This window comes from Elephantulus edwardii, unplaced genomic scaffold, assembly GCF_000299155.1.
Source record: "Elephantulus edwardii isolate Elephantulus edwardi_28Jun2011 unplaced genomic scaffold, EleEdw1.0 scaffold00002, whole genome shotgun sequence".
NCBI classification, from domain to species: domain Eukaryota; kingdom Metazoa; phylum Chordata; class Mammalia; order Macroscelidea; family Macroscelididae; genus Elephantulus; species Elephantulus edwardii.
The window spans coordinates 15,170,527-15,194,612 of record NW_006399752.1 but is presented as its reverse complement, the minus strand read 5'-3'; the positions used below and the strand labels follow the sequence as shown (position 1 = coordinate 15,194,612).

The 24,086-nt window shown below is 40.9% G+C and overlaps 1 protein-coding gene across 1 annotated transcript in view; it reads left to right on the top strand.

Annotated features, from left to right (window-relative positions):
• Nucleotides 1–4,773: 4,773 nt before the first annotated feature.
• NUS1 (nuclear undecaprenyl pyrophosphate synthase 1 homolog (S. cerevisiae)) overlaps nucleotides 4,774–24,086 on the top strand; it is a 42,198-nt gene continuing 22,885 nt past the window's right edge. The window contains exon 1 of the mRNA XM_006879002.1: nucleotides 4,774–5,402. Within this exon, the coding sequence (XP_006879064.1) occupies nucleotides 4,988–5,402 (415 nt within the window). The 5' untranslated portion in view covers nucleotides 4,774–4,987. The remainder of the gene's footprint in view (nucleotides 5,403–24,086) is intronic.

Here is a 24,086-nt window from a genome sequence, read left to right as displayed (position 1 = left end):
TTCATCTATAATGAAGGCTGCCAATTGGCTCAGTGGTGAGAACCTTTGTTTGCTTGATGTTGATATTGCAAACTACAGTCCTTGACCCTCAACAGCAAATGGTTCGGGCCTAAGTAAGGTTGTGTCATCTGCATAACACAGGTTGTTGATGAGTCTTCCCCCAATCTTGATGGCACTTTCCTCCTCATAAAGTACAGCCTCTCGAATTATCTGTTCTTTATACAGATTGAAAAGGTATGGAGAGAAGAGACACCCTTGATACACTGCTTTCCTGATTTTGAATCATGCAGTGTTTCCTTGCTCTTTTCTAATGACTGCCTGTGATATCCCATGTAAAAGAACTGTGCTCCTGCACTGAAATTCCAGAGGTGCACAGTTCAAATTCACCAGATGCTCTGCTGGAGGAGGGACAATCTCCTTCTGTACCAGTCAGATCTGATTTGACGGTACACACACACACACACACACACACACACACACACACACACACTAATAAAAGAATTGTGCTCATAAAATCCATATATCTACTAAGCAGCATCAGTTGCCCAAACAGAACAAGAGAACAAACACAAAGATGTGCTTCATGGCTTATATCATTTTTCCGTACCTATTTAATCTGTACTCTGAGCAAATAATTCAAGAAGCTGGACTTATATGAAGAAGAATGTGGCCTTAAGAGTGGAGGAGACTTATAAACAACTTGCATTATGTAGATGATACAATATATGGTTGTTGCTGTCAGGTACCACTGAGTCAACTGGGACTCACAGCAATGCTGTGAACAACTGATCTGAACCTTGTGCTATCCTGCTTCATGCTAACAACCTCTGATATGTTTGAACCCATTGTTACAGACACTGTGTCATCCATCCTTTTTTTTTAAGGGGCACTTCCTTTCTTTCTCTAATCCTCTACTTTTACCAATATTATGTCCTTTTCCAGAGATTGTCCCTCCTGCCACCATGTCCAAAGTAGGTGAGAACAGGTTTCGCCATTCTTGCCACTAAGAGCATTCTTGCTGTGTTCTCCTCAAGACATATCTGTTTGTTCTTTTCATAGCTTATGGCATATTCAGTACTATACTCCAGCATCACAACTCAAAAGTATCAATTCTTCTTCTGTCATTCTTATTTCTTGCCCAGCTCTCAGATGCACAGCAAGTGATTAAAAAGAACTAAATTAGATACATACACTTTACTCTTCAAACTAATATCATTACTCTTCAGCACTTTTGTATAAGTCCCTGACAGTGGATTTGCCCAAAGCAATATTCCTCCTGATCTCCTGATTGCCAGTTCAAAGGGAGTTGACTATGGATCCAAGTAAGATGAAATCATTGACATTTACAATCTTTTCTACGTATATCATGATGCTGCCTATTGACCCAGTGGTGAGGATTTCTGTCTTCTTGATGTTGAGATGTAAACTGTATTGAAAGATACAGTTTTTGATCCTCTGTAGCAAGTGTTTCAAGTTCTCCTCACTTTAGCAAGCAAGATTGTACCATTTATACAATGTAGGTTGTTGAAGAGTCTTCCTCTGACCCTGATGCCACATTCTTCTTCATCAAGCCCAACTTCTGGAATGATTTGCTCAGCATAAAGATTAAATAGGTATGGAGAGAGGATGCAGACCTGACAAACACTTTTTTAAATTTTAAACCATGCAGTGTTTTCTTGCTCTGTTCAGACAACAACTTCTTGGTCAAGGTATAGGTTTTGTGTGAGCATAATTATGTGTTCTGGAATTCTCATTCTTCTCAAAATTAGTTGTAGTTTGTTATGATCCACTCAAATACTTTTGCATAGTCAGTAAAACACAAACAGGCATTCTTCTGGTGTTCTCTGCTTTTAGCCAAGATCCATGTGACATCAGCTAGATACCTAGATATAATACTTGGATAGGGAATAGGTATTTAGGAAAAGTGAGGAGACTTAGCAAAAATGCTGTAGGGAAGTACAGAACTGATTTGAATGATTACTCTTTCATCCAAATCTAGGTTGGTGTATTAGAACATGTGAAGGGAAGGATAGGATTGGATGGTCAGCTTACATTCAATGGTAGAAGTGACTGAAGTCAAGTGTCATGTCTGTTCTCCACAACACTGGAAAGCTAATTTATACTTGGTACTCAATAATTGATACTAAATGTGTGAATAAAATAAGGAAATGATTGGACTATCAGGCAGCAGAGTATATATTTTATGCATACTTTTTCTCTAGTTTACCATTATTAGAGTTATGACTGACAACCATCAGAATATGTATTTGTACTGTTGCACCAGGTAATTTGCTGATGTTATTCTTTTCAGATGTCTACTTACAGATGTTTATATATGAAATTTCTCCACCTCCCCTTAAAAGCACATAAAGATAGTTTCACAAAGATATTGATAATAAAAGATCATAAGATTGAAAACAAAAGAGAGAAAAAGAAAGAATTACATGGGTAGAATTGTGTTGCAGGAACATTACTAAAGAGCCTCATTTTCACCCTAGAATGTTTTACAAGGAACTATTTCAAGACCTCTTGGGGAGTATATCTACAGAAACATTTCCTTTTGGAGTCCATGTTTGATTCCCAGTTTGACAGCCACTGTAATGGTTAAGGTTGTGTTTCAACTTGGCTGGCTATGATGATCTGTTTTAATGGTTATGGTATAGTCATTTCTTTGTTGAGTTCTGATAAAATGTAATACTTTTCCTCTATGAGATCTCATATAATGTACTCAACTCTCATGTGACATACTATGATTAGTCTATCAGTTAAAAGAGAGTTTCCTCAGGGGAAAGGCAATATTAAATATATATATGGTCATCTGACAAAGCTTTCTTATTTTCCCCTCAAATGTCTATTTGTTTCAATCACTATGAAGGCATTTGACTCTGTGAATCATGACAAATTGTGGTTAACCTTGAGAAGAATGGAAATCCCAGAACACTTGACTATACTTATGCAAAACCTAGACTTAGACCAGGAAGTTGTCATCAGAACAGAGCAAGGACTTCATGGTTCAAAATCAGGAAAGCAGTGCATCAGGGATGTGTTCTGCATCCATACCTTTTCAATCTATATGTAAAACAGATCATTCGGAAGGCTGGGCTTTATGAGGAGGAATGTGGCATCAGGATTGGAGGACGACTCAAAAACAACATACACTATGCAGATGACACAATCTTACCAAAACTGAGGACCTGAAGCGTTTGCTGCAGAAGGTTAAGGACTGCAATATGGAGTGCAGCTGAACATTATGACGACAAAGATTCTAAGCACTGGGCCAACTGGCAGCACCATGATAGATGGAGAAGAGATGAAGGTTGCTGAGAATTTCAGCTTGCTTGGCTCCACAATCAATACTTTTGGCACCAGTAGTCAGGAAATCAAAGTGATTGCACTGGGGAAGTCAGCTCTTAGGGACTTCTCCAAATTACTGAAGAGTAATGATGCCAGTCGAGAGACTAAGATGTGCCTGATCCATCTTTCCAATTACTTCCTATGGATGAGAGAGCTGGCAATGACTAAGGATGACAGAAGAAGAATTGATGCCTTTGAATTATGGTGCTAGAGAAGAGTATTGAATATACTATGGACTGCCAAGAGAACAAAGAGTATTGCAGAGGGAGAAATCAACTTTCTATTTGAAGGCAAGGATTTTGAAGTTCTGTGTCACACGCTTTCGACATGTGGCCATAAGGAATTAGTCCTTGGAGAAGGCCATCATGCTTGGAAGGGTGGAGGGATAGAACAGGAGAGAAAGACCATGAATGAGATGGATTGATACAGTTACTGGGGTACTGGGGGTAAGTGTGTTGGAATCCGTGAGACTTGCTCCCTATCGATAGGGCAGGCTTCAGAGCTGTTGTACATAGAGTCACTATGAGTCGCAGGTGACTCAGTGGCACATGATATCAACATATCCTACATATTTTACTACCATCTAACTTCCATTTCTCTGGACTTGAACTGGTACTCTAACAATACTGGATTTAGCACTCCTTGTGGCTAAATAGTCAGGAGTTTTGCTGTCAACCAAAGGACACTTGATTCAAATTCACCTGCTCCATGCGAGAAAGATGAGCAATCTCTACACTTTCGACTTCCTGACTCTGAAAATCGGTTAGAGGGGTCAGCTATGAGTCAGTTCCCACTCTATGGTACAGAACAGCAACGTTATGCTGCCAACACAAGGTGGAGTTTGAATCCACCAGCTGCTCCTTGATTTGCCCACTCTGCAAACCTGCTGGAGGGTCAGCTATAAGTAAGTTATGATTTCAAAGGCACATAACAACAACAAAATTATCTAGGCAGGAGAAGCCTCTAGCCTGCCAATGACTCTTGACCATGGGACTTGCCTTGAACTTGGTACAGCCGTTATAAGCACGTGAGTGCTTGAGTTTTATTCTCTATGTTTCGTTGCTTTTGTTGCTAGAGAATTCAGCTTAAGACCACTGCTTTCTGGTAGTTACCATTTTCAGGGCAATGTGGTAATTTTTACTCCTTGAAAACTCTTTCTGACAGTCCTATGAGAAAGGTGACAGTATTAAAGGTCAACCCACTAATCCTCCATGCCAACCACAGCAAGAGAACTTTGCTTGGGGTCCCTCCGCCTCACAAGGGCCTTTAGCACCCTTTCCTCGTCCTCCCTACGGCTAGGGGGCGCGCTCGATCTCACATCGGCCCCATTGACAGGCACGCACACTCCCTTTCCACACCGGAGAAGGCTCATCCTCCATCCTTCGATTCACAGGACGCGTCTGTGTTCCGCATCCGCCAATCAGAAATGTCCATGTGCTACTGAGGGCGGGGCTGCCAGGAAAGGAGGAAGATGGCGGCGGGGGCGAGGTGAGGTGTTGGCGATAGAAAGGGGTTCGGGCGCGGGGGGCGGGGGGATCTGGAGCCATGGGTCGCGCCGACCGTAGAGGCGGATAAAATTTCGTCGCGCCGCAGGTGAAGGCGAGAGAGGAGGGCGACAAGGCGCCACGAGAGTATGACGGGGCTGTACGAGCTGGTGTGGCGGGTGCTGCATGCGCTGCTCTGCCTGCACTGCACGCTCACCTCCTGGCTCCGCGTTCGGTTCGGCACCTGGAACTGGATCTGGCGGCGCTGCTGCCGTGCCGCCTCCGCCGCGGTCCTAGCGCCGCTCGGTTTCACTCTCCGCAAGCACCCTGTTGGCGGTAGGCATCGCCGGCACCCTCGGCACCCGCGCGGGGGGCCGGGCCCGGCCGCCGCCCATCCCGGCTTGCGTTGGCGCGCGGACAGCAGTTCCCTGGAAAAGCTGCCGGTGCACATGGGCCTGGTGATCACCGAGGAGGAGCAGGAGCCCAGCTTTACGGACATCGCGAGCCTTGTCGTGTGGTGCATGGCTGTGGGCATCTCCTACATTAGCGTCTACGACCACCAAGGTGAGACTGCGGGGCGGGGTGCGGCGGGGGTCGTCGCAGGGACCGCATGTCCCGCAGATGTGTTGGGGTCGCGCAGCGCTCGGCCGCCCGCCCGCGCGGCTCTACCTACGCGGCTTCAGAGCCCCACGGCCCTGCCACGCTTACGTTTTCGAGGAAGCTTTATTGAACACTTAATAAGGCCTTGGAGTCGCTCATTCTCTTTCTCCACATCCTAAAAAGATTTTTCCCCCCTTATTGCGCATCAGTAAGGTAAATGATATTCTACATCTTTGTTTCCCGGGTGAGGGTGTCGAGACTCAAAAACATTCATTGATGTGTCCAAGGTCACGGAAGTGGTCATGGGGGACTGGAATTTTTGTCGGTCTCCGCTGTTTCACAATCTGCAGTTCCCTTTACACCACGTTGTTTCTCAGAGAGCCTCATGGGACTGTCGCTTCCTAAGTCACTGTCCATGAGTCGTTGTTGGGGGGGATGATTAGGCAAAGGTTGGGTAGTAGATTCTGCACCTGGGAACCCTGGGAGACGGGAAATCTTGGGCACGTTTGTGTTGAAGTGAGATTACACAGTTCTCCCCTTCATTATTTGGACGGCTGGGGTGGTGTGTGTGACCCTTGATTCAAAGTGATCAACCCAGTACCTGACACAGTACTTGTTTTCCCCTAAATGCTGTTGTTGTTGTGCACCATCAAGTCAGAACCGACCCATAGCAGACACTCCAGCCTGTTTTCAGGGGCTGTGAATTGCACGGGATGACATTGTCCATCCTGGGGAGAGCTTGTGGGATGCGAAAACCGCGTGCCTTCGGGATTGCAGCTCAAGTTCTTACTAGGCCAGCAGAGCTCATTAATTCTGTTAAGAGGGCAATGCATTTCACCATGAGAAAAATAATAAATACAAAATACAACACCAGATGTATGCACACCCATGTTTATCGTGCTTTGTTTACAATAGCAAGGAGTTGGAAATAACCTAAGTGCCCATCAACAAACGAATGGATAGAGAAGCTGTGGTATATTCACATAATGGAATACTATGCTGCATTGAAAAACAAGGAACTCATGCAATATTATTCAAAATGGGTGACCTTGGAGGACCTTATTCTGAGTGGAGTATCTCAGTCACACAAGGACAAATACTGCATGGTGCCACTGTTGTAAAATAGGACTGACCTCCGGGTTGGGGAGAGACTGAGAAAGATGGGTTCAATAATGTATACTGCATTGAAACATGAGGGAGAAAACTGTTTATAAGGAATATGTGATCAGGTACTTTTGTCATGACAGGTGTCTAGAGCGAAGGCTATATAGTGGAGTGGACCTGGGGGAGGGTTTGTAAAACAATGAAAGAATTTTTCTTTTACTTTTCCAAGAGGGTAGTGTACTAGGGGGGAGGATAGGGAGGGGAGAAAAGTGCAACAATGAATGAATGGAAATCCAAAGTCTATGAATTTTCATTGAAATGAATAATAAATTAAAAAAAAAAAGATTACAACTCATGCTCATTGAGGTGAAGTCAGAACTGACTCATAGCTGATAGGCCCACCATAGTTGACAAGCCCACCATAGCTGACAGACCCACCAGAGGGCCTGTCCTCTTGCCTTTTTTTGGCAGTTCCTCTCATTACCCAGTAGACTGTCAGAGCTCCTTGGAAAGCCCCAAGGAACATTTCTTGCCCAGTTATAATTGTTTGGGTTTTGAATGGCTTTTACATGTAAATCACTATGCTCGGCACATTCCTGACAGTCACTTCCAGGGACTCTCACTTTGGGATGCAGGTGGTCACATAGATAGTTAGTTAACAGTACAAAGTGTTGACACAAAGTACTATGAGAATGGGAGAGAGAAATTTCAATGGAATGTTAAAAGGTTTTGGGGTAAGCGATAGGTAGACTGTTGAAGAATAAATAGGAAGTAAGATTGGAGAAGGCTCTGGTTTTCAGGCTAAGATTTCACTCAGTGCAATGGATTTTCCATCAAGTTATTGGCAAAAATGCTTTTGAAGTATTGCTATGAAGAAAAGTGTAAACTATTGTTATGTTCCGGAGTAGCTACAATTTGACTGTTTTTCTTTTAAATCAATGTCAGATAGGTAGATTTAAGTGTGGAATTCTTTTAGAAAGCTTAGGTCTGGATCAGAGACCTACAGGTTTTTAAAGTAAACCTTGGCTGCTCTGTTTCCTTCCCTGCTGCCAGCAAGGGATATAGTGACTCAGAAGCCTGTCATAAAATGATGATATGCTGTAGGGTAAAGTTTAAAATACTCAAGGGCTGTGACTTTATGGAACTTGCTGAAGAACTCAGCAGAGGAATAAAAATCACAAGGCTGTTAGGAGGTGTCACATGATCTTTGCCTAAACCAATAATAGTACTTGGATAAGAGAAGTAGGTGAAGGAAAAAACAAGAAATTAGTTAAGGCCACTAAGCAGCTGGTGAGTTTATTTTGAGGTCACTTAACTAGTCTCCAATAGGGAACGTAGATAGCTAGATTGTTTGGCTTGACTAGTGGCCGCAGATGATAGGATTGCCACACTTCCTTGTTCCTGCAGTTCCTGTTACTGAATTGTCGGTCTGAATCTGAAATGATCCTGTGCCACTCATAAGAGAAAAATGATTGAAAATGAGGAGGTAAGCTGGACCAGGTATTGACTAATAGGAGTTTTAAGGACATTTTCAATGAATGGATGAAGAGCACTTTGTGTCTTACTATAGAAGTAATTTGTTTTATTGATTTTAAAAGATTAGGGGTCATTTCACTGTCTGCAGAATTATCCTTAAATTCACCCATTCTTACTACATTTTTATTCAGTAGGTGACAGTTATCCAGATGTGTCAGGCGTGGGGCTTAGCTGTGAACAAAATAAACAAAAATCCCTCAGCTCTTGGAACTAATGAGTGAAGTATGTAGCATGTTAAATCATAAATTTAACAGAAAAATAATGAGAATATTGAAACTGAGTGCTGGAGGAGGGTACAATTTTAAATGGATGACCATAAAAAACTTTTGAAAGAAAAGTCTATGATGAAATTAGCCTTTTTCGGTTTAGGGGAATTTTAGATTATTGTATTAAATTCAGTTTTGCTAAATAAACTTCTCTTTAAGCCTATTAGTATATACTCAGTACTGTTTAGTTGATGCCTACACAGTGACCCTCCATCAGGTTTCTCAGACTGTGAAATGTAACAGGAGACTGCCCATCATCTCCTGAGGAGCCACTGGAGACACTCAGCCTTTGCTTTGCACAACGTCCTGCAGATTACACGACCAGAGCTCCCAGTTTCAGTATGTTGTTTTTAAGTGCCATCGAGTCTCTTGTGACTCTTGGTGACCCTGTGTACAACAGCCCTAAACCCTGCTCTCTCCTGTACTAACCTTATTGTCTGGGACACACCTACTCCCATTATCCCAGTGACTGAATCAATCCATCTCATCAAGGGTCTTCCTCTCCTGCGCTGCCCCTCCACCTTCCCAAGCATGATGCCTCTAAGAACTGGTCCCTCCTTGTAACATGTCCAGAGTATGTCAGACAAAGCTTGAGAATCCTTGCCTCCAAGGAGCAACCTGTTTTCACACTCTCTAGAATGAACCTGTTTGTTCTTCTAACAGTCTGTGGTATAGTCAACACTCTTCTCCAGCACCATAGCTCAAAGGCATCAATTCTCTATCATCCCTAGTCTTTGTCCAGCTCTTTGACACATAGCGACTGTGAAGACTGTGGCCTGGATCAGGTAGTCTCCAGACTGACATTGTTGCTTTTCAGTACTCTGGAGAGGTCCCTGACAGCCAACTTTCCCTATGCAATTTGTATCTTGATTTCCTGGCTTCTGGTACCAAGAGTGTTGGTTGTGGACCCAAGCAAATTAAAGCTGTTAACCATCTCAGTCTCTTTACCATCCATAATGATACTTCCAATTGACCCAGTGGTGAGAATCGTTGTTTTCTTGATGTTGATCTTCAATCCATATTGAAGGCTGCAGTCCTTGACCCTCTGCAGCAAGAGCTTCAGGTCTTCCTCAGTTTCAGCAAGAAGAATTGTGTCATCTGCATAACGCAGGTTGTTGATAAATCTTCATCTAGTCCTGATGCCACATTCTTCCTCATATAGCCCAACCTTCCCAATGATCTATTCTGCATATATATTGAAAAAGTATCAGTTTCTTTATAGTTAATGTATTAAACAACTCAGACATATTCATCAATGCTGCATTTATTGAGTATTTAACTGTGTTAAAAAGCACTTTATGAAGCACTGGATTATTTTAAAAGTGACATCATTAAACAAGAAATGTCTCCTTGATTCCAGCAGTCAGAAGATCAGGAGATGCATAGCATTGGGAAAGTTATGGCCAGGGACCTCTCCAAAGTCCTGAAGAACAGTGATATCATTTTAAAGACTAAGATGTGTCTAATTCATGCGCTGGTCTTTCCCATAACCTGCTATGCATCTGAAAGCTGATCTTTGAAAAAGGATGACAGAACAATTGAAGCTGTTGAGTTGTGTTGAAGAAGAGTACTGAATGTTCCATGGACTGCTAAAAAACAGTGAACAGTTATGTCTTAGACAAAGTGCAACCAGAATACTCCTTAGAGGCAAGGATGCTTAAGTTTCTTCTCACATACTTTGATCATGTTGTTAGGAGAAGATATTCCTTGGAAAGAGGCATCATGCTTGGAAAGGTGGAGGATCAGCAAAAGAGAAGAAGACCCTTGATGAAATGGATTGATAGAGTGACTGAGGCAGTGGGCTAAAGTGTGTTGGGGGTGGTAAGGATGGCCTAAGATAAAACAGGGTTCCAATCTGTTCGTAGGGTCACTAGGAGTTATATTTTCCTGTATAGCACCAAACAGCAACAACAAGAAGAAATATGTATTTGAGTTTATACTTCTAATAAAAATAGACACATGTTATATAAATGCTATGAGAATGGCAAAGATTTTAAAGAACAACCCCTGAAGAACAGGGTTATTACATATGTCCCTAGTAAAAAAGATGACAGCTGATTTAGATCTTACAAAAAGATTCAGGTTTTGTATACACATCAACAGCTTTGTTTTCTCTATGTATGTGTATGAGTATTGTTGCTGTATTCTGTTGAGTTGGAACCTACCATAGCTGACCCTCTAGTGGGTTTTCAGAGGCAGTAAATCACACAGGAGGTGACTGCCCATCTTTTTCCCATGAAACAACTAGTGGATTCAAACTCTCTGCCTTTGGGATAGCAGTACAGTTCCTTGCCATTAGGCCATGGGATTTCAGTCTCAACACTCATTCAGTTAGGCCATCATTTTAATATCTTGTATAGCAAACAAATTTCAGGTTAAAATATTGTTCTGTGATAGAACCTGAAGCTTCTCTTGCAATAGAGTTATTTATTGCTTGTAATTTTTATTTTTTTAGGACTACTTTAATAATATAAACAATTAATGGTAGTTGTTTGGGGGTTCTCCCTGCACCCCCTATTTTATTTTTTTTTCTATAATTATATTTTATTAATTTTCATAAACATTTACAGAGATTTTGGGTTTCCATTCATTCATTGTTGCACTATTCTCTCTACCCTCCTCCCAGTTTGTTCTTGTCCAAATGCCACAGTGCTTGTCAAAGCCAGTTCTGATTAATCTTCTTTGTCAGTGTGTCCTTTGCCATTCCCTATCACTCCTCCCTGAGAGAGACTTCACCCTGAGTCATAAGGAAAAGGGGATGGCGTATTCTCTTAGCTACTTCCTGCTGAAAAGGGACGCTGTGGGTTTCAGGGTGAAGATCTTCTCTCACTACTCTAAAGGGCCCCTTTGGCAGTAGGAAACACATAGACTATTATGGAGATTGGTTTGGAATTTAGATGCACTCTTATTGATTGTGCTTGGCCGTACATGTTCATATCTTTGAAGATGTATCATGGGTGCACCCCCTATTTTAAGTAATTGCTCTGTAAGTATATATTTTCTTCTCTGATAATGGCTTGCTAATAGTGTTACAGTTCCTAAATCAAACCTATTGCTGTTGAGCCAATTCCAGCTCATGGCAACATCAGATTTCAGAGGCTGTAAGTATTTATGGAAAGAGACTGTATATCTTTCTGAGGAAGTTGCATTCGAACTTGCCAAGCTTTTTTTTTAGCAGCCCAACTTGTAACTCACTATACCATCAAGGTCATAAACAGGTATTTCTTTAATTCTGTATCTGATGAGATGCCTATAATAAAGAGAATGATTTCAGTGTTTATTTCACTTGTGTACCTTCCCCTTTGCTATAAATATTTGATGTTATTTCTCAAAAAAATCTATTTCAATAGAAGGGAAGGAATAATCACAGTAAAATGTCTGGTTTCAGATTTGTTTAAAAAGATATGTAAGTATATATTTTAAAAGTCTCACTTTATACATTTGCTTGAGTATACATTTCACATAAATTTTTTTTAACATTATATTATTTTTTATTATTATTATTAAATTTTATTAGTTTCAATGAACATTCACAGGGATTCTGGGCTTTCACTCCTTCATTGCCACACCATTCTCTCCACCCTCCTCCCCAGTTTGTTCTTCTTTCCCGCCATCCGAATGTCTGTGTCTGTTTTAATTGTCCAATTGCCACAGTGCTTGTCAAAGTCAGTTCTGATTAATCTCCTTTGTCGGTGTGTCCTTTGCCATTCCCTATCACTCCTCCCTGAGAGAGACTTCACCCTGAGTCATAAGGAAAAGGGGATGGTGTATTCTCTTAGCTACTTCCTGCTGAAAAGGGACGCTGTGGGTTTCAGGGTGAAGATCTTCTCTCACTACTCTAAAGGGCCCCTTTGGCAGTAGGAAACACATAGACTATTATGGAGATTGATTTTGGAATTTAGATGCACTCTTATTGATTGTGCTTAGCCGTACATGTTCATATCCTTGAAGATGTATCATGGGGGTGTTGCAACCTAGAAGACACAAATTTGACTAACAAGTTATAAGTACATGAGTCAAAAATTAACATTTCACATAAATTTTTAAATCAGAAATATTTAAAGGATCTGTATAATATTTGCTAGCTAAGTATTTGTCTAATGTAGTTCCTTTATTTTAAAAAATATGTGTTGGCTTTATTATCCAATTATATGTACATGCTAGAGTATAAGGTGAGATGAAATATTTATTGAGCATGACAGAAATGAGGATGGTGCAGGAAAGGCCAAGGTTCGAATCCTTTGTTCTTATGTTTGCTGTGAGTTATAGTTGACGCATTGGCACCAACTAGCAACAACACAAACATTAAAACCTATAGATAATTATGTTGGGAGCTCTGATGGTCTAATGGTAAGAAGTTGTGCTGCCATCCCAGAGACATATGGCTCTAGTCCACCAGCTGCTCCACAGGACAAAGATGGGCAGTCTCCTTCTATGTGATACACAACCTCTGAAAACATGGTGGAGGTCAGCAATTCGACAGCACATAGCAACACCAACAATAATTCTGTAAATGTATAGACTTGGAAATCTGCAGGGTCATCTGTGAGTCGTTTCTGACAGGAGGGCAGTGTGTTGAGATAATTTTAAAACATTTTAACTCACAGAGTAAATATACTAAAAAGTTCCAAAAAGATCTTTGAAAGCAGTAACCCTAACTCATAGTGACCCCAGTGTGAAATGGAAAGAATTATTGTCCAGTTTTGTGTTACCATTCCCAAGATATTCCCTGTTAGGGATCATAAATTTTTCTTCCCTTTGGGGTTTTTTTAGTAGATTGCCAGGCCCTCTTAGTCTCAGTCTGGAAGTTCTCTTAAAATTGGTTTAGCATTATAGTTGCACACAAGCTGCCACTGACAGTTAAGTGATAGATGTGTTGTGATGTAGTGGCCAGGAATTGAACCTGGTTCTCCCACATGGAGAGCTAGAAAGCTGCTACTGAACTCTTAGTGCTTTCGTTAGTAGAGGAATAGAGCATATTTACTGTACCACACTTTTTGAAATACTTTCTGCACTTGGTTTCTTATTATTTTTGAACCTATTTTTGCCTCCTCAGCTCCACTTACAAATATTAAACTCTCCTAGTTTTCTACCATAAATTTACTCTTGTCTTTTTGTGTTCACTCAGTCTTCCACGTGAAAGGACAGCAAGTTTTTCCTTAAAAGACAAATTATTTTCAAGTTAGTGGGCCAAGTGATTCAACTCTTCTTGGTAGTCTAAGATGGTAATAGACAAATGAATTTGAGCATGGGTCAATAGCAGTAGTTTTTGCTCCTATTCCACATGATTTACCCAGCCCCATCAATTTCAGTGTCATCTGCAATCTGACATCTAGATTGTCACAAATTCTAATCTCATAATTCTGGACTCCTTTCTCCAACTCAGGATGCTTCTACTTTTACTGCTGTTGTTTGGAGTCTTTGACTATAACTCACAGCAGTCCTGTGAACAACAGATCAGAATCGGGTCCTATCCCTTTGCTATCCTCTTAATCCCCATCACTTTTATGGCATTTGCAAATACTTAAAATATGCACATAGCAAAGAATACCAGGAGAATGTCTATTTGTGTTTTATTGACTGCAGAAAGGCATTTGACTGTGTGGATCATAACAAAGTATGGTTAACATTGAAAATAATGGGAATTCCTGAATCCTTGATTATGCTCATGCAAAACATATACCTAGACTAAGAGGCAGTTGTGTGAACAGCAAGGGAACACGGCATGGTTTAAAATTTGAAAAGGTGTTTGTTAGAGTAGTGTCCTTTCTCCCTACCTATTTAATCTATATACTGAGCAAATTATTTGAGAAGCTGGACTCTGATGAAGAAAAATGTGGCATCAGGATTGGAGGAAGATTTATTAATAACCTTCGTTATGCAGTTAATACAACCTCACTTGCTGAAAGTGAGGAGGACTTGAAGTTGTTGTTATGTGCCGTCGAGTCGTTTGCGACTCATAGTGACCCTATGCACAACAGCCCTAAACCCTGCTCTATCCTGTGCCAATCTCATTGCCTCTGACATACCCATCCCGATTACCCCAGGCACTGAATCAATCCACCTCATAGAGGGTCTTCACCTCCTGCGCGTTCCTCCACTCTGCCCAGCATGATGTCCCTCTCCAAAGACCTGTCCCTCCTTACAACATGTCCAAAGTATGTCAGGCGAAGCCCCAGAAGCCTTGCCTCCAAGAAGCAGCCTGGTTTAACCCTCTCTAGGATGAATCTATTTCTTTTCTTGGCAGTCCATGGTACATTCAGTACTCTTCTCCAGTACCACAGCTCAAAGGCGTCAATTCTCCTTCTATCCTCCCTAGTCATTGTCCAACTCTCTGATGCATAACAAGCTATTGCAAATACCATGACCTGTATCAGGCGCACCTTAGTCTCCAGAGAGACACTGTTGCTCCTGAGTACTTTAGAGAGGTCCCTAACAGCAGACTTTCCCATCGTGATACGCTTTTTGATTTCCTGACTGCTGGTGCCAAGAGTGTTGACTGTGGAGCTGAGCAAACTGAAGCTGTGAACAATATCAATCTCTTCGTCATCCATCCTGATGCTGCCAATTGGTCCAGTGGTGAGAATCTTTGTCTTCTTGACATTGAGCCTCAGTCCATACTGAAGGCTGCAGTCCTTGACCCTTCGCAGCAAGTGCATGAGGTCCCTCCATATGGATTGCATCTTAATACCAACAAAACAAAAATCCTTAGCACTGGACCAGCAGGCAACTTCATGATGCATGGAGAAAAGATTGAGACTGTCAGCAGTTTCATCTTACTCAGTACACTTGGTATGAGCAGTCAGGAGATTAGGAGACATATTGCACTGTGAATGTCTGTAGTAAGGGACCTCTCCAAATTATTAAGAAGCAGTGATATCAGTTTGAGGACAAACGTTTGCCTGGTTCAGGCCATCGTCTAGTCAGTCACTTTGATATGCATTGAGAGCTGGGCAGTGACTAAGAATGACAAGAAAATTGATGCCTTTAAGCTGTAGTGTTGCAGAGAAGTGGACTGCAAAAAGAACAAACAGATATGTCTTGGAGAAGGTTAAGTCAGAGTGCTTCTTGCAGGTAAAGATGATGAAGCTTTGTCTCATATGTTGTTGTGGTTGTGTTTGTTGTTGATTACCATTGAGTTTTGAGTGTGACTCATAGCTACTCTATGAACAAAAGTGTCATTTCTCTGAGTTTTGAGTGTGACTCATAGCTACTCTATGAACAAAGGTGTCATTTCTCCAAGTTCATAGAGGTTCCAAAGGTATGTGGTTTAGGAAGTAGATGCCACTCCTGCTTCCAAACCTGTTTCCAAGCCTGTTTTATAACTGGGAACTCCACCAAACACTGTCCACATTAGGAAACCATTCTGGTAGTTGATACCCCAGTGGTACAAGGTTCAGCATCACAGGAACCCAGGTTACTTCATACTGCACATTGACAGAGTGATGTACAAAGTGGAAGAGTGTTCCTCCAGATAGAACAGCACTAGTTTCGTTTAGCACTGGTTAAGTGTCGTCAAGTTGAATACGACTGAGAGTAAGCTTTACACAAAAGACCTAAACTCTATTCTATAACTACCATCATTTCTGTACAGTTAAAGAGTTTAGAGAGTTTGTAGTGTTTTAGAGAGTTTGTAGAGTTTCCAGAGGCATCTAGATTAGGAAGTGGATGCCACTCCTGCTTCCCAGCATAAAGAAATCTGGAAACTCATCCAAACACTGTATATAATGGAAAAGCATTATGGTATTTGACAAGACTGTGGAACAGTGAGCAGCATCACAGCAACACCAAGTTGTTCAATTAATCAACTAGACAAAAGATTGCTTTGTCATTCAAGAAATATTCATTCGAAAATTAATTTGGCCCGGGGGCTGCAGATCTGAGGGCCTGGCAGGGTTTTAAAGCTAACACCTTTGAACAGACTTCCATCCTAGGCAAAGGCTCAAGGATACCCGCTCTTGGGGGGAAAGAACAGTACTACACGTCAAACACAACCTCAAAAACTTCCCTTTACTTGCCCATCAGGACTGCCGTCCACAAGCAGCAAAAAGTCACAGACCCCTGGAGTGAAGTCTCTGGCCCCTATCAGCAGTCCCCTCCTCTCCCCTCCCTGGCAGGGTTTTAAAACTAACACCTTTGAGCAGACTTCCAACCTAGGCAAAGGCTCAAGGACACCAGCTGTTGCGGGGTAGGGGTGGAAGAGCAGTACTACACATCTCGGCTCATACAGGAGAGGTTATTTTTTTGAGAGTGATGTGCTTGGGAAGGTAGAGGGGTGATGAGAGGGGAAGACCTTCATCCAAGTGCATTGACACAGTGACTGCGGTTATGGGCTTGAGTGGGTCAGAGATTGTGCGGATGGATGGGATAGGACCGTATTCAGTTTGGTTTGTTGTAGAGTAACTATGAACATAAGTTGTACTAGACTCAGCAGTGCCTAATTACAGTAGTATACAAAATGAAACACTCCTCTTGTTTTCTCCCCCCATTAAACCTGCCCCTTTCAGTTTTCTTCATCCCAAATAATATTACTGTTTTCAGTTGCTTAAGCTAAAAATTTTTTAGAAGGCCCCTGATTGTAAAAATGGATTTGAGCATGTTGGAAATTGTGAGGATGATACCGGATAGGACAAGATTTTAATCTGTTATTTATAGGGCCGCTATGACTTATAATTGACTTGACAGCACTTAACACCAACAACTGCTTATCTTTTTTATTTCCACCTGCAATTTTTCAGCAGAGTATAATCTCTACTAAACCCATAAGGGGAAAGAGTAGTTATAAACAATATCTGGAGCACAGAACCTATTCCTGTGAGATCAGACATTCCCCCATGCTTATCTATCTTCTTCTACCAATTTTAACACTGACTGTCCATTCTAGGGCTGTTATATGGATATATACATGTATGTGTATGTATACATACACACACACATATATGTATATACGTATATATAGGTTGGTGGTGGGTTTTGGTGCTGTTAAGTTGACCATGACTCATAGTGATACAGTGAACAACAAATCTGATCCCAGCCCTAGCCTGTGCCAAGCATGATATCTTTTCCTAAGAAATGGCCTCTACTAAAAACATGCCTAGTATATGTGAGGAAGGGCTTTATCATCCTTACCTCTAAGGAACACTCTGATTTCACTGTCTCCAAGACATATTTCTTTGTTCTTTTGTTAAGTCCATAGGATATTCTTCTGTCATCCTAATGCTGTCAGATGGCTGGCAAATAATTGAAAAGACCATGGCTTGAACCATGTGCACCTTAGTCTTTAAACTGACAAGATTGCTCCTCAGCACCTTGGAGAGGTCCTTGACAGCATACTTTTCCAGTGCAGCATATCTTTTGATTTCTTGAATGCTGTACCAAGGGTATGGATTGTGGATCTAAGCAAGGTTAAATCATTAACAACTTCAATCTTTGTCTATGATGATGTTGCTCATTGGCTCAGTGGTGAGGATTTTTGTTTTCTTAATATTGACATGGAGTCCTTATTGAGGGCTGTAGTTTTTAATTTTTTCCATTAAGTGCTTCAAGTCCTCTTTGCTGTCAACAAGTAAGGAAGGCTGTGTCATCTGCCTAACACATGTTGTTGATAAGTTTTCCTCCAATCCTGATGCTTCATTTTTCCTCATAAAGTTAGCTTCTCAAATGATATGTTCTGCATTATGTATTTATGAGGCACTTTTGAGCGGGCAACTAAAAGGTAAGCAGTTTGAATCTCATAGTTGCTGTGCAGGAGAATAATGGGCAGTCTTCTCCACCGCACATAACATCAGGAAAAATGATTATCTGTGTGTATGGAGAGATGGTGAAAACATGAGAGAAAAACCCATATCTATCATAAAATAATTTGTTTACTTGTTTAAATTTTTTTGCCCTTCCCTTCTCACCCATTTAGCACACCTAGATTGATTTTATATGTGTATAAACGTCTTCTTAACTTTTTATGTTAGTGGTCTTATAATTGGTCTCTTGTGACTCAGCATGCTTTGTTCTAGTTTCATTCATGCTGTGGAGTTATTTGATAGACTCTTGATGCATAAAACTCCATAGTATGAATATACCACAGTTTCTTTATCCATTTGTCCACTGATGGGCACTTGGACTGTTTTCAAGTCTTTGTTATATAAATAGGGCTACAATAAACATGGGTGTGACTATGTCATTTTGTGTTGCAACTCTTATTTCTTTGGTATATTTACTTAGCAGTGGGACTGTTGGATCAAATAGTTCTATTCCTACCTTTCTGAGGAAGTTGTACCATTTTATAATCCCACCAGTGGTGTATCAGAATTCCAATTTCTATACATTCTCACCAGCGTTTGTTATTTGAGACCCTGTTAAACAATGCTGCTTTAAAAAAATTTATTATTAATTTCAATGAAAATTTACAGAGACTTGATTGCCATTCATTCATTGTTGCACTTTTCTCCCCTCCCAAACCTTCTGCCCCAGTACACTATCCTCTTGGAAAAGTAAAAGAAAAATTCTTTCATTGTTTTATAATCCCTCCCCTTAGGTCCACTCGACTATGCAGACTTCACTCTGGATGCCCCTCATGACAATAATATCTGATCACATATCCCTATTAAACAGTTTTCTCCCTCATCTGTTTCAATGCAGTATACATTATTGAACCATCTTTCTCAGTCTCTTTCCAACCCCGATGTCAGTCCTATTTTACAACAGTGGCAGCATGCAGTATTTGTCCTTTTGTGACTGAGATACTTCGCTCAGCATAATGTCCTCCAGGGTCACCCATTTTGAATAGTTACTTGTTTTTCAGTGCAGCATAGTATTCCATTATGTGAATATACCACAGCTTCTCTATCTATTTGTTTGTTGATGGGCACTTAGGTTGTTTCCAGCTCCTTGCTTTTGTGAACAAAGCCACGATAAAATGGTTGTACATATATCTGCTTGGATGTCAGTTATGGTCTCTTGGGGTTATATTCCCAGTAGTGGAATTGCTGGGTCGAATGGTATCTCTATTTGCAACTTTTTGAGAAAGCGCCACACCGCCTTCCACAGTGGTTGCATTATTTTACACTTCCACCAACAGTGAATAAGGGTTCCAGTTTCTCCACAGCCTTGCCAGCATTTGTTGCTTGTTGTTCTGTTAAATTTTGCTATCCTGACTGGGGTGAGATCATATCTCATAGTTGTTTTAACAGTGCTATTTTTATTGAAGTGAGATGATATCTCCTCTTTTAATTTATATCTCTCTAAAAGCTAATGTTTAAACAGATAAGTAAATATATAGACAGTTAAGTCTTGGAAAAGGTGCAGCCAGAGACTTTTTGGAAGCAAAGGTGATTAAGCTTCATCTCACTCTGGGCATGTTGCTAGGAGAGGCTATTGATTGGAGAGGGACATAATACTTGGAAAGATGGAGGAATGAATGGGAAAGGAGAGAAAGATCCTTAACTAGGTGGATTGACGCAGTGACTGCAGCAGTGGGTTCGAGTATGTCACATATTGTGAGGATGGTATGGTGTAGGATAGGACAGGGTTCAGGATCTCTTGTTCATCGAGTCAGTATGAGTTGTACTTGACTTGGTGGCACCTAACAACAGGAACAAAAGTTAATAATCTTGAGCATTTCTTCATGTGGTGGTATTTTTTGCCATCTAAATGTCTTTTGATGAAGTTCTGTTTATTAACTTTCTCTTCCCATTTTATAAATATGTCCTTTTTATTGAAATGCTAAAGTTTTATATAAATATAGGGTTTTTTAAAATAAATGAGATGTTTTCTAGGCTCATAAAGATCCATAGACCTCAATATGTATACTCTCTTTCCTACAACTTGGGCATCATGTACTGCCCCTCTTCCCATTTATTTTTTAGATTTACCAGTTTTACTGGTGTTTTTTCCCCTTAAATTTGGTGCTAACCTAAATGCTGAGAGAATGTAGCAGTAGAGAGATACTTAGTAATATAATGCTCTCAGATGGAGCATATGGATTTTTATGTTTTAAAAAGTGAACAAAACCAGCAAATTAATTTTTCTTTGAGTAATAGCAATTGTCAAACAATAATGAGACTAACACTGAGAAAAGAAATATGTGTGAAAAAAGCAGGATGTAGAATTGCATAATCATATATAACTGGAAACTCCGGGAATCTGTGGAATATCAATTGAGGTTATTTCTGCATACAGCCCTGGATGTGCTTACCAAGAAATCTGGAACATCGCTGCTACCAGGCCAACTGAGTGGAAGAGGTCCATACTTGTTCTCATTCCCAAAAAATGTGATCCAACAGAATGTAGAAATTATTTAAAAAATCATTAACATTATATGCAAGTAAAAGTTTACGGAAGATTATTTAAAAACAGCAAAAACCGTACATAGATAGGGAACTGCCAGAAGTTCAAGCTGGATTCAAAAGAGGTGTGGGATGAGGAATATCATTGCTAATGTCAGATGGATCCTGGCTGGAAGCAGAAAATACCACAATCAGATCAGTTGTGGGTGGATATCAAGGTTATCATCCAAGAAGACTGCAAACGTTCATTACAAAGACAGAGGAGGAAGAAAACACCAAAATGGATGTCAGAAGAAACTCTGAATGTTGCACTGGAGCACAGAGAAGCCAAAGCACAAAGAAGAATTCAAGATACTAAAGAGCTGAACAGAAGATTTCAAAAGGCAGAGTGGGATGACAAAGTAAAATATTACAATGAGATGTTCAAGGAGTTGGAGTCAGAAAATCAAAAGGGCCGAACTTGCTCCGCCTTTCTTAAGCTCAGGGAACTGAAGAACAAATTCAAACCTCAAATTGCTATAATCAAGGATGCTTTAGGCAGAATATTAAATAATCCAGGAAGTATTAAAAGAAGATGGAGAGAATATACTGAGTCATTGTATCAAAAGGAATTGGCAGACAGAAGAATTTAATGAAACAACATATAAGCAAGAGCATATGGTGATGAAGGAAGAATTTAAAGCTGCTTTGAAGGAAATAGCAAAAAACAAGGCCCCAGGAATAGATGGTATATCAGATGAGGTATTTCAGCTAACAGATGCTGCCCTGGATGTGCTCAGCAAGTTGTCTCAAGAAATCTGGAGAATAACCACTTGGCCAACTGACTGGAAGAGATCTATATTTGTTCCCATTCCAAAGAAAGATGACCCAACAGAGTGTGGAAACTATAGAACAATCACTGATTTCACATGCAAGCAAGATTCTGCTGAAGATTATCCAAAAACAACTGAAACAGCACATCAGCCAATAACTGCCAGAATTCCAGGCTGGGTTTAGAAGGGGTCGTTGTACTAGGGATATTGTAGCTAATGTTAGACGGATCTTGGCTGAAAGCAGGGAGTACCAGAAGAATGTCTATCTGTGTTTCATTGACTATGTAAAGGTGTTTGACTGTGGTTCATAACAAACTGTGGCTGACTCTGAGAAGAATGGGAATCCCAGAACACTTGATTGTGCTAATGAGAAACCTTTAATTGGACCAGGAGGCAGTCGTCAGAACAGAGCAAGGAAACACTGTATGGTTCAAAATTGGGAAGGGTGTACGCCAGGGATGTGTACTGTCTCCATACCTTTTCAACCTGTATGCAGAACAGATTATCCGGGAGGTTGGGCTCTATGAGTAGAAATGCGGTATCAGGATTGTTGGATCTATCAACAATCTGCGTTATGGAGATGATACAACCCTGCTTGCTGAAACTGAAGCGCTTGCTGCAGAGGGTCAAGGGCTGCAGCCTTTGATATGGATTGAGGCTCAATGTCAAGAAGACAAAGATTTTTACCACTGGACCAAATGGCAGCATCAAGATGGATGGTGAAGGGATTGAGATTGTTCACAGCTTTAGTCTGCTTGGCTACACAGTCAACACTCTTGGCTCCAGTTGTCAGGAAATTAAAAGACATATTGCCATGGGAAGGTCTGCTGTTAGGGACTTCTCTAAAAGTACTGAAGAGCAGTGGTGTCTCTTTGGAGACTAAGGTGCGTCTGATATAGGTCATGGTCTTTGCAATCACGTGTTATGCATCAGAGAGTTTGACAGTGGCTAGGGAGGATAGAAGGAGAATTGATGCCTTGGAGCTTTCGTGTTGGAGAAGAGTATTCAGGGTACCATGGGCTGCTAAGAAAAAAAACAGATTCATCCTGGAGAGGGTTAAACTGGGCTGCACCTTGGAGGCAAGTATTCTGAGGCTTCGTCTGACATACTTTGGTCATGTTGTAAGGAGAGACCGGTCTTTGGAGAAGTACATCATGCTTGAGAGGGTGGAGGGATGGTGCAGGAGGGGAATGCCCTCTAGGAGGTGAATTGATGCTATTACTGGGGTAATCGGGATGGGTGAATCAGAGACAGTGAAATTGGCACAGGACAGAGCAGAGTTTAGGGCTGTTATACATAGCGTCACTATGAGTCGCAAGCGACTCAATGGCACATAACAACAACTTGTTTCATTTTTTTATATCTAGTGAACTGTGTGTTTATAGAGGCTGAATCCTGAAGAAAATTTAAGCAGATGATAGTGTTTATAAGTACAGAGTTAACATTTCAGCATGGGCATCAAGCTATGAAGTTTCAGGATTCATTTTACTCCTAAACTATTTTATCTACTTAACAGTTGTTACATGCTGTCAAGTCGCCTATGATTACTTTTGACCCTGTGTACAGCAGCTTTGAAGCCTATCCTTTCCTGAGCCAGTCTCACTGACTTGGATACACCTACCCCCATTGCCCTAATTACTCTATCAGTCGTCTCATCCAGGATCTTCTCCCCTGAGCTGTCCCTCCCCTCTTCTGAGTATGATGTCCTTCTTCAAGGATTGGACCATCTTGGCCACATGCCCAAAGTATGTGAGTGGGATGGAGCTTCAGAATACTAGCCTCTAAGGAGAAACTGGGTTTTCACACTATCCAAGACAACCTGTTTGTTTTCTTGGCGGTCCATGGTATGTTCAATACTCTTCTCCAGCACCACAATGTTTCTTCTTTATCTTTTTATCTAGATGAGCTACAATGACAGTTCCATTTCAGATAACTTTAAGGAAGTCCTCTTTATAAATGATACTTGGTAATTTTGCCTCTATGTCTTCCTTTTAACAGAATGTCTGCCTATGCACAATAAGGAAGTGTTGCATTTATTTTAAGAGGTTCCTGGAAACTTAAAAAAACCATGCAGCTGCATGTGCCTTTAGGTTTTGCTGTTGTTAAATGTCACTTTATGAGTGGGTAATTCAGTTTATTAAAGAAATACTTAGTTACTATGGGATGGTGTCTTAGAGGACACAAGATGAAGACTATACAAGTTCACAATTAAAACTACAGTTCACTAAAGGACTTCGCTCTGTGATAAGCAGATACTGATTTATTAAGGAGTTTGAGCAAAGTTTTGTGTATGTGTGAGGGGGTGATTCAGAGGAAGAATAGGTACATACTGGCTGAGAGTTTGGGAGAAAACTCTTGACAGTGATATTTGAATGGCCCTTGAAGAATTAGGAAAATTCTAGAAGAGAAGGTTGGAGGTAAGATGGTGAGGTTCCTCGTGGAGAGGTAGCTTATCAACGGATGGAAGTTGGGGACCATCAGGCAAGTCTGCTCTACTGAAGATAAAGTACTGCAGAGCAATATACATTCATTTCACAAACATATTATTTCCACCCACGTGAAGAGTATTAAAGCGCAGCTCAGCATCTTTTAATACAGTAAGCATTTGAGTGTCATTGAAGATGTATTATGGTTAAAGCATGCCAAGAT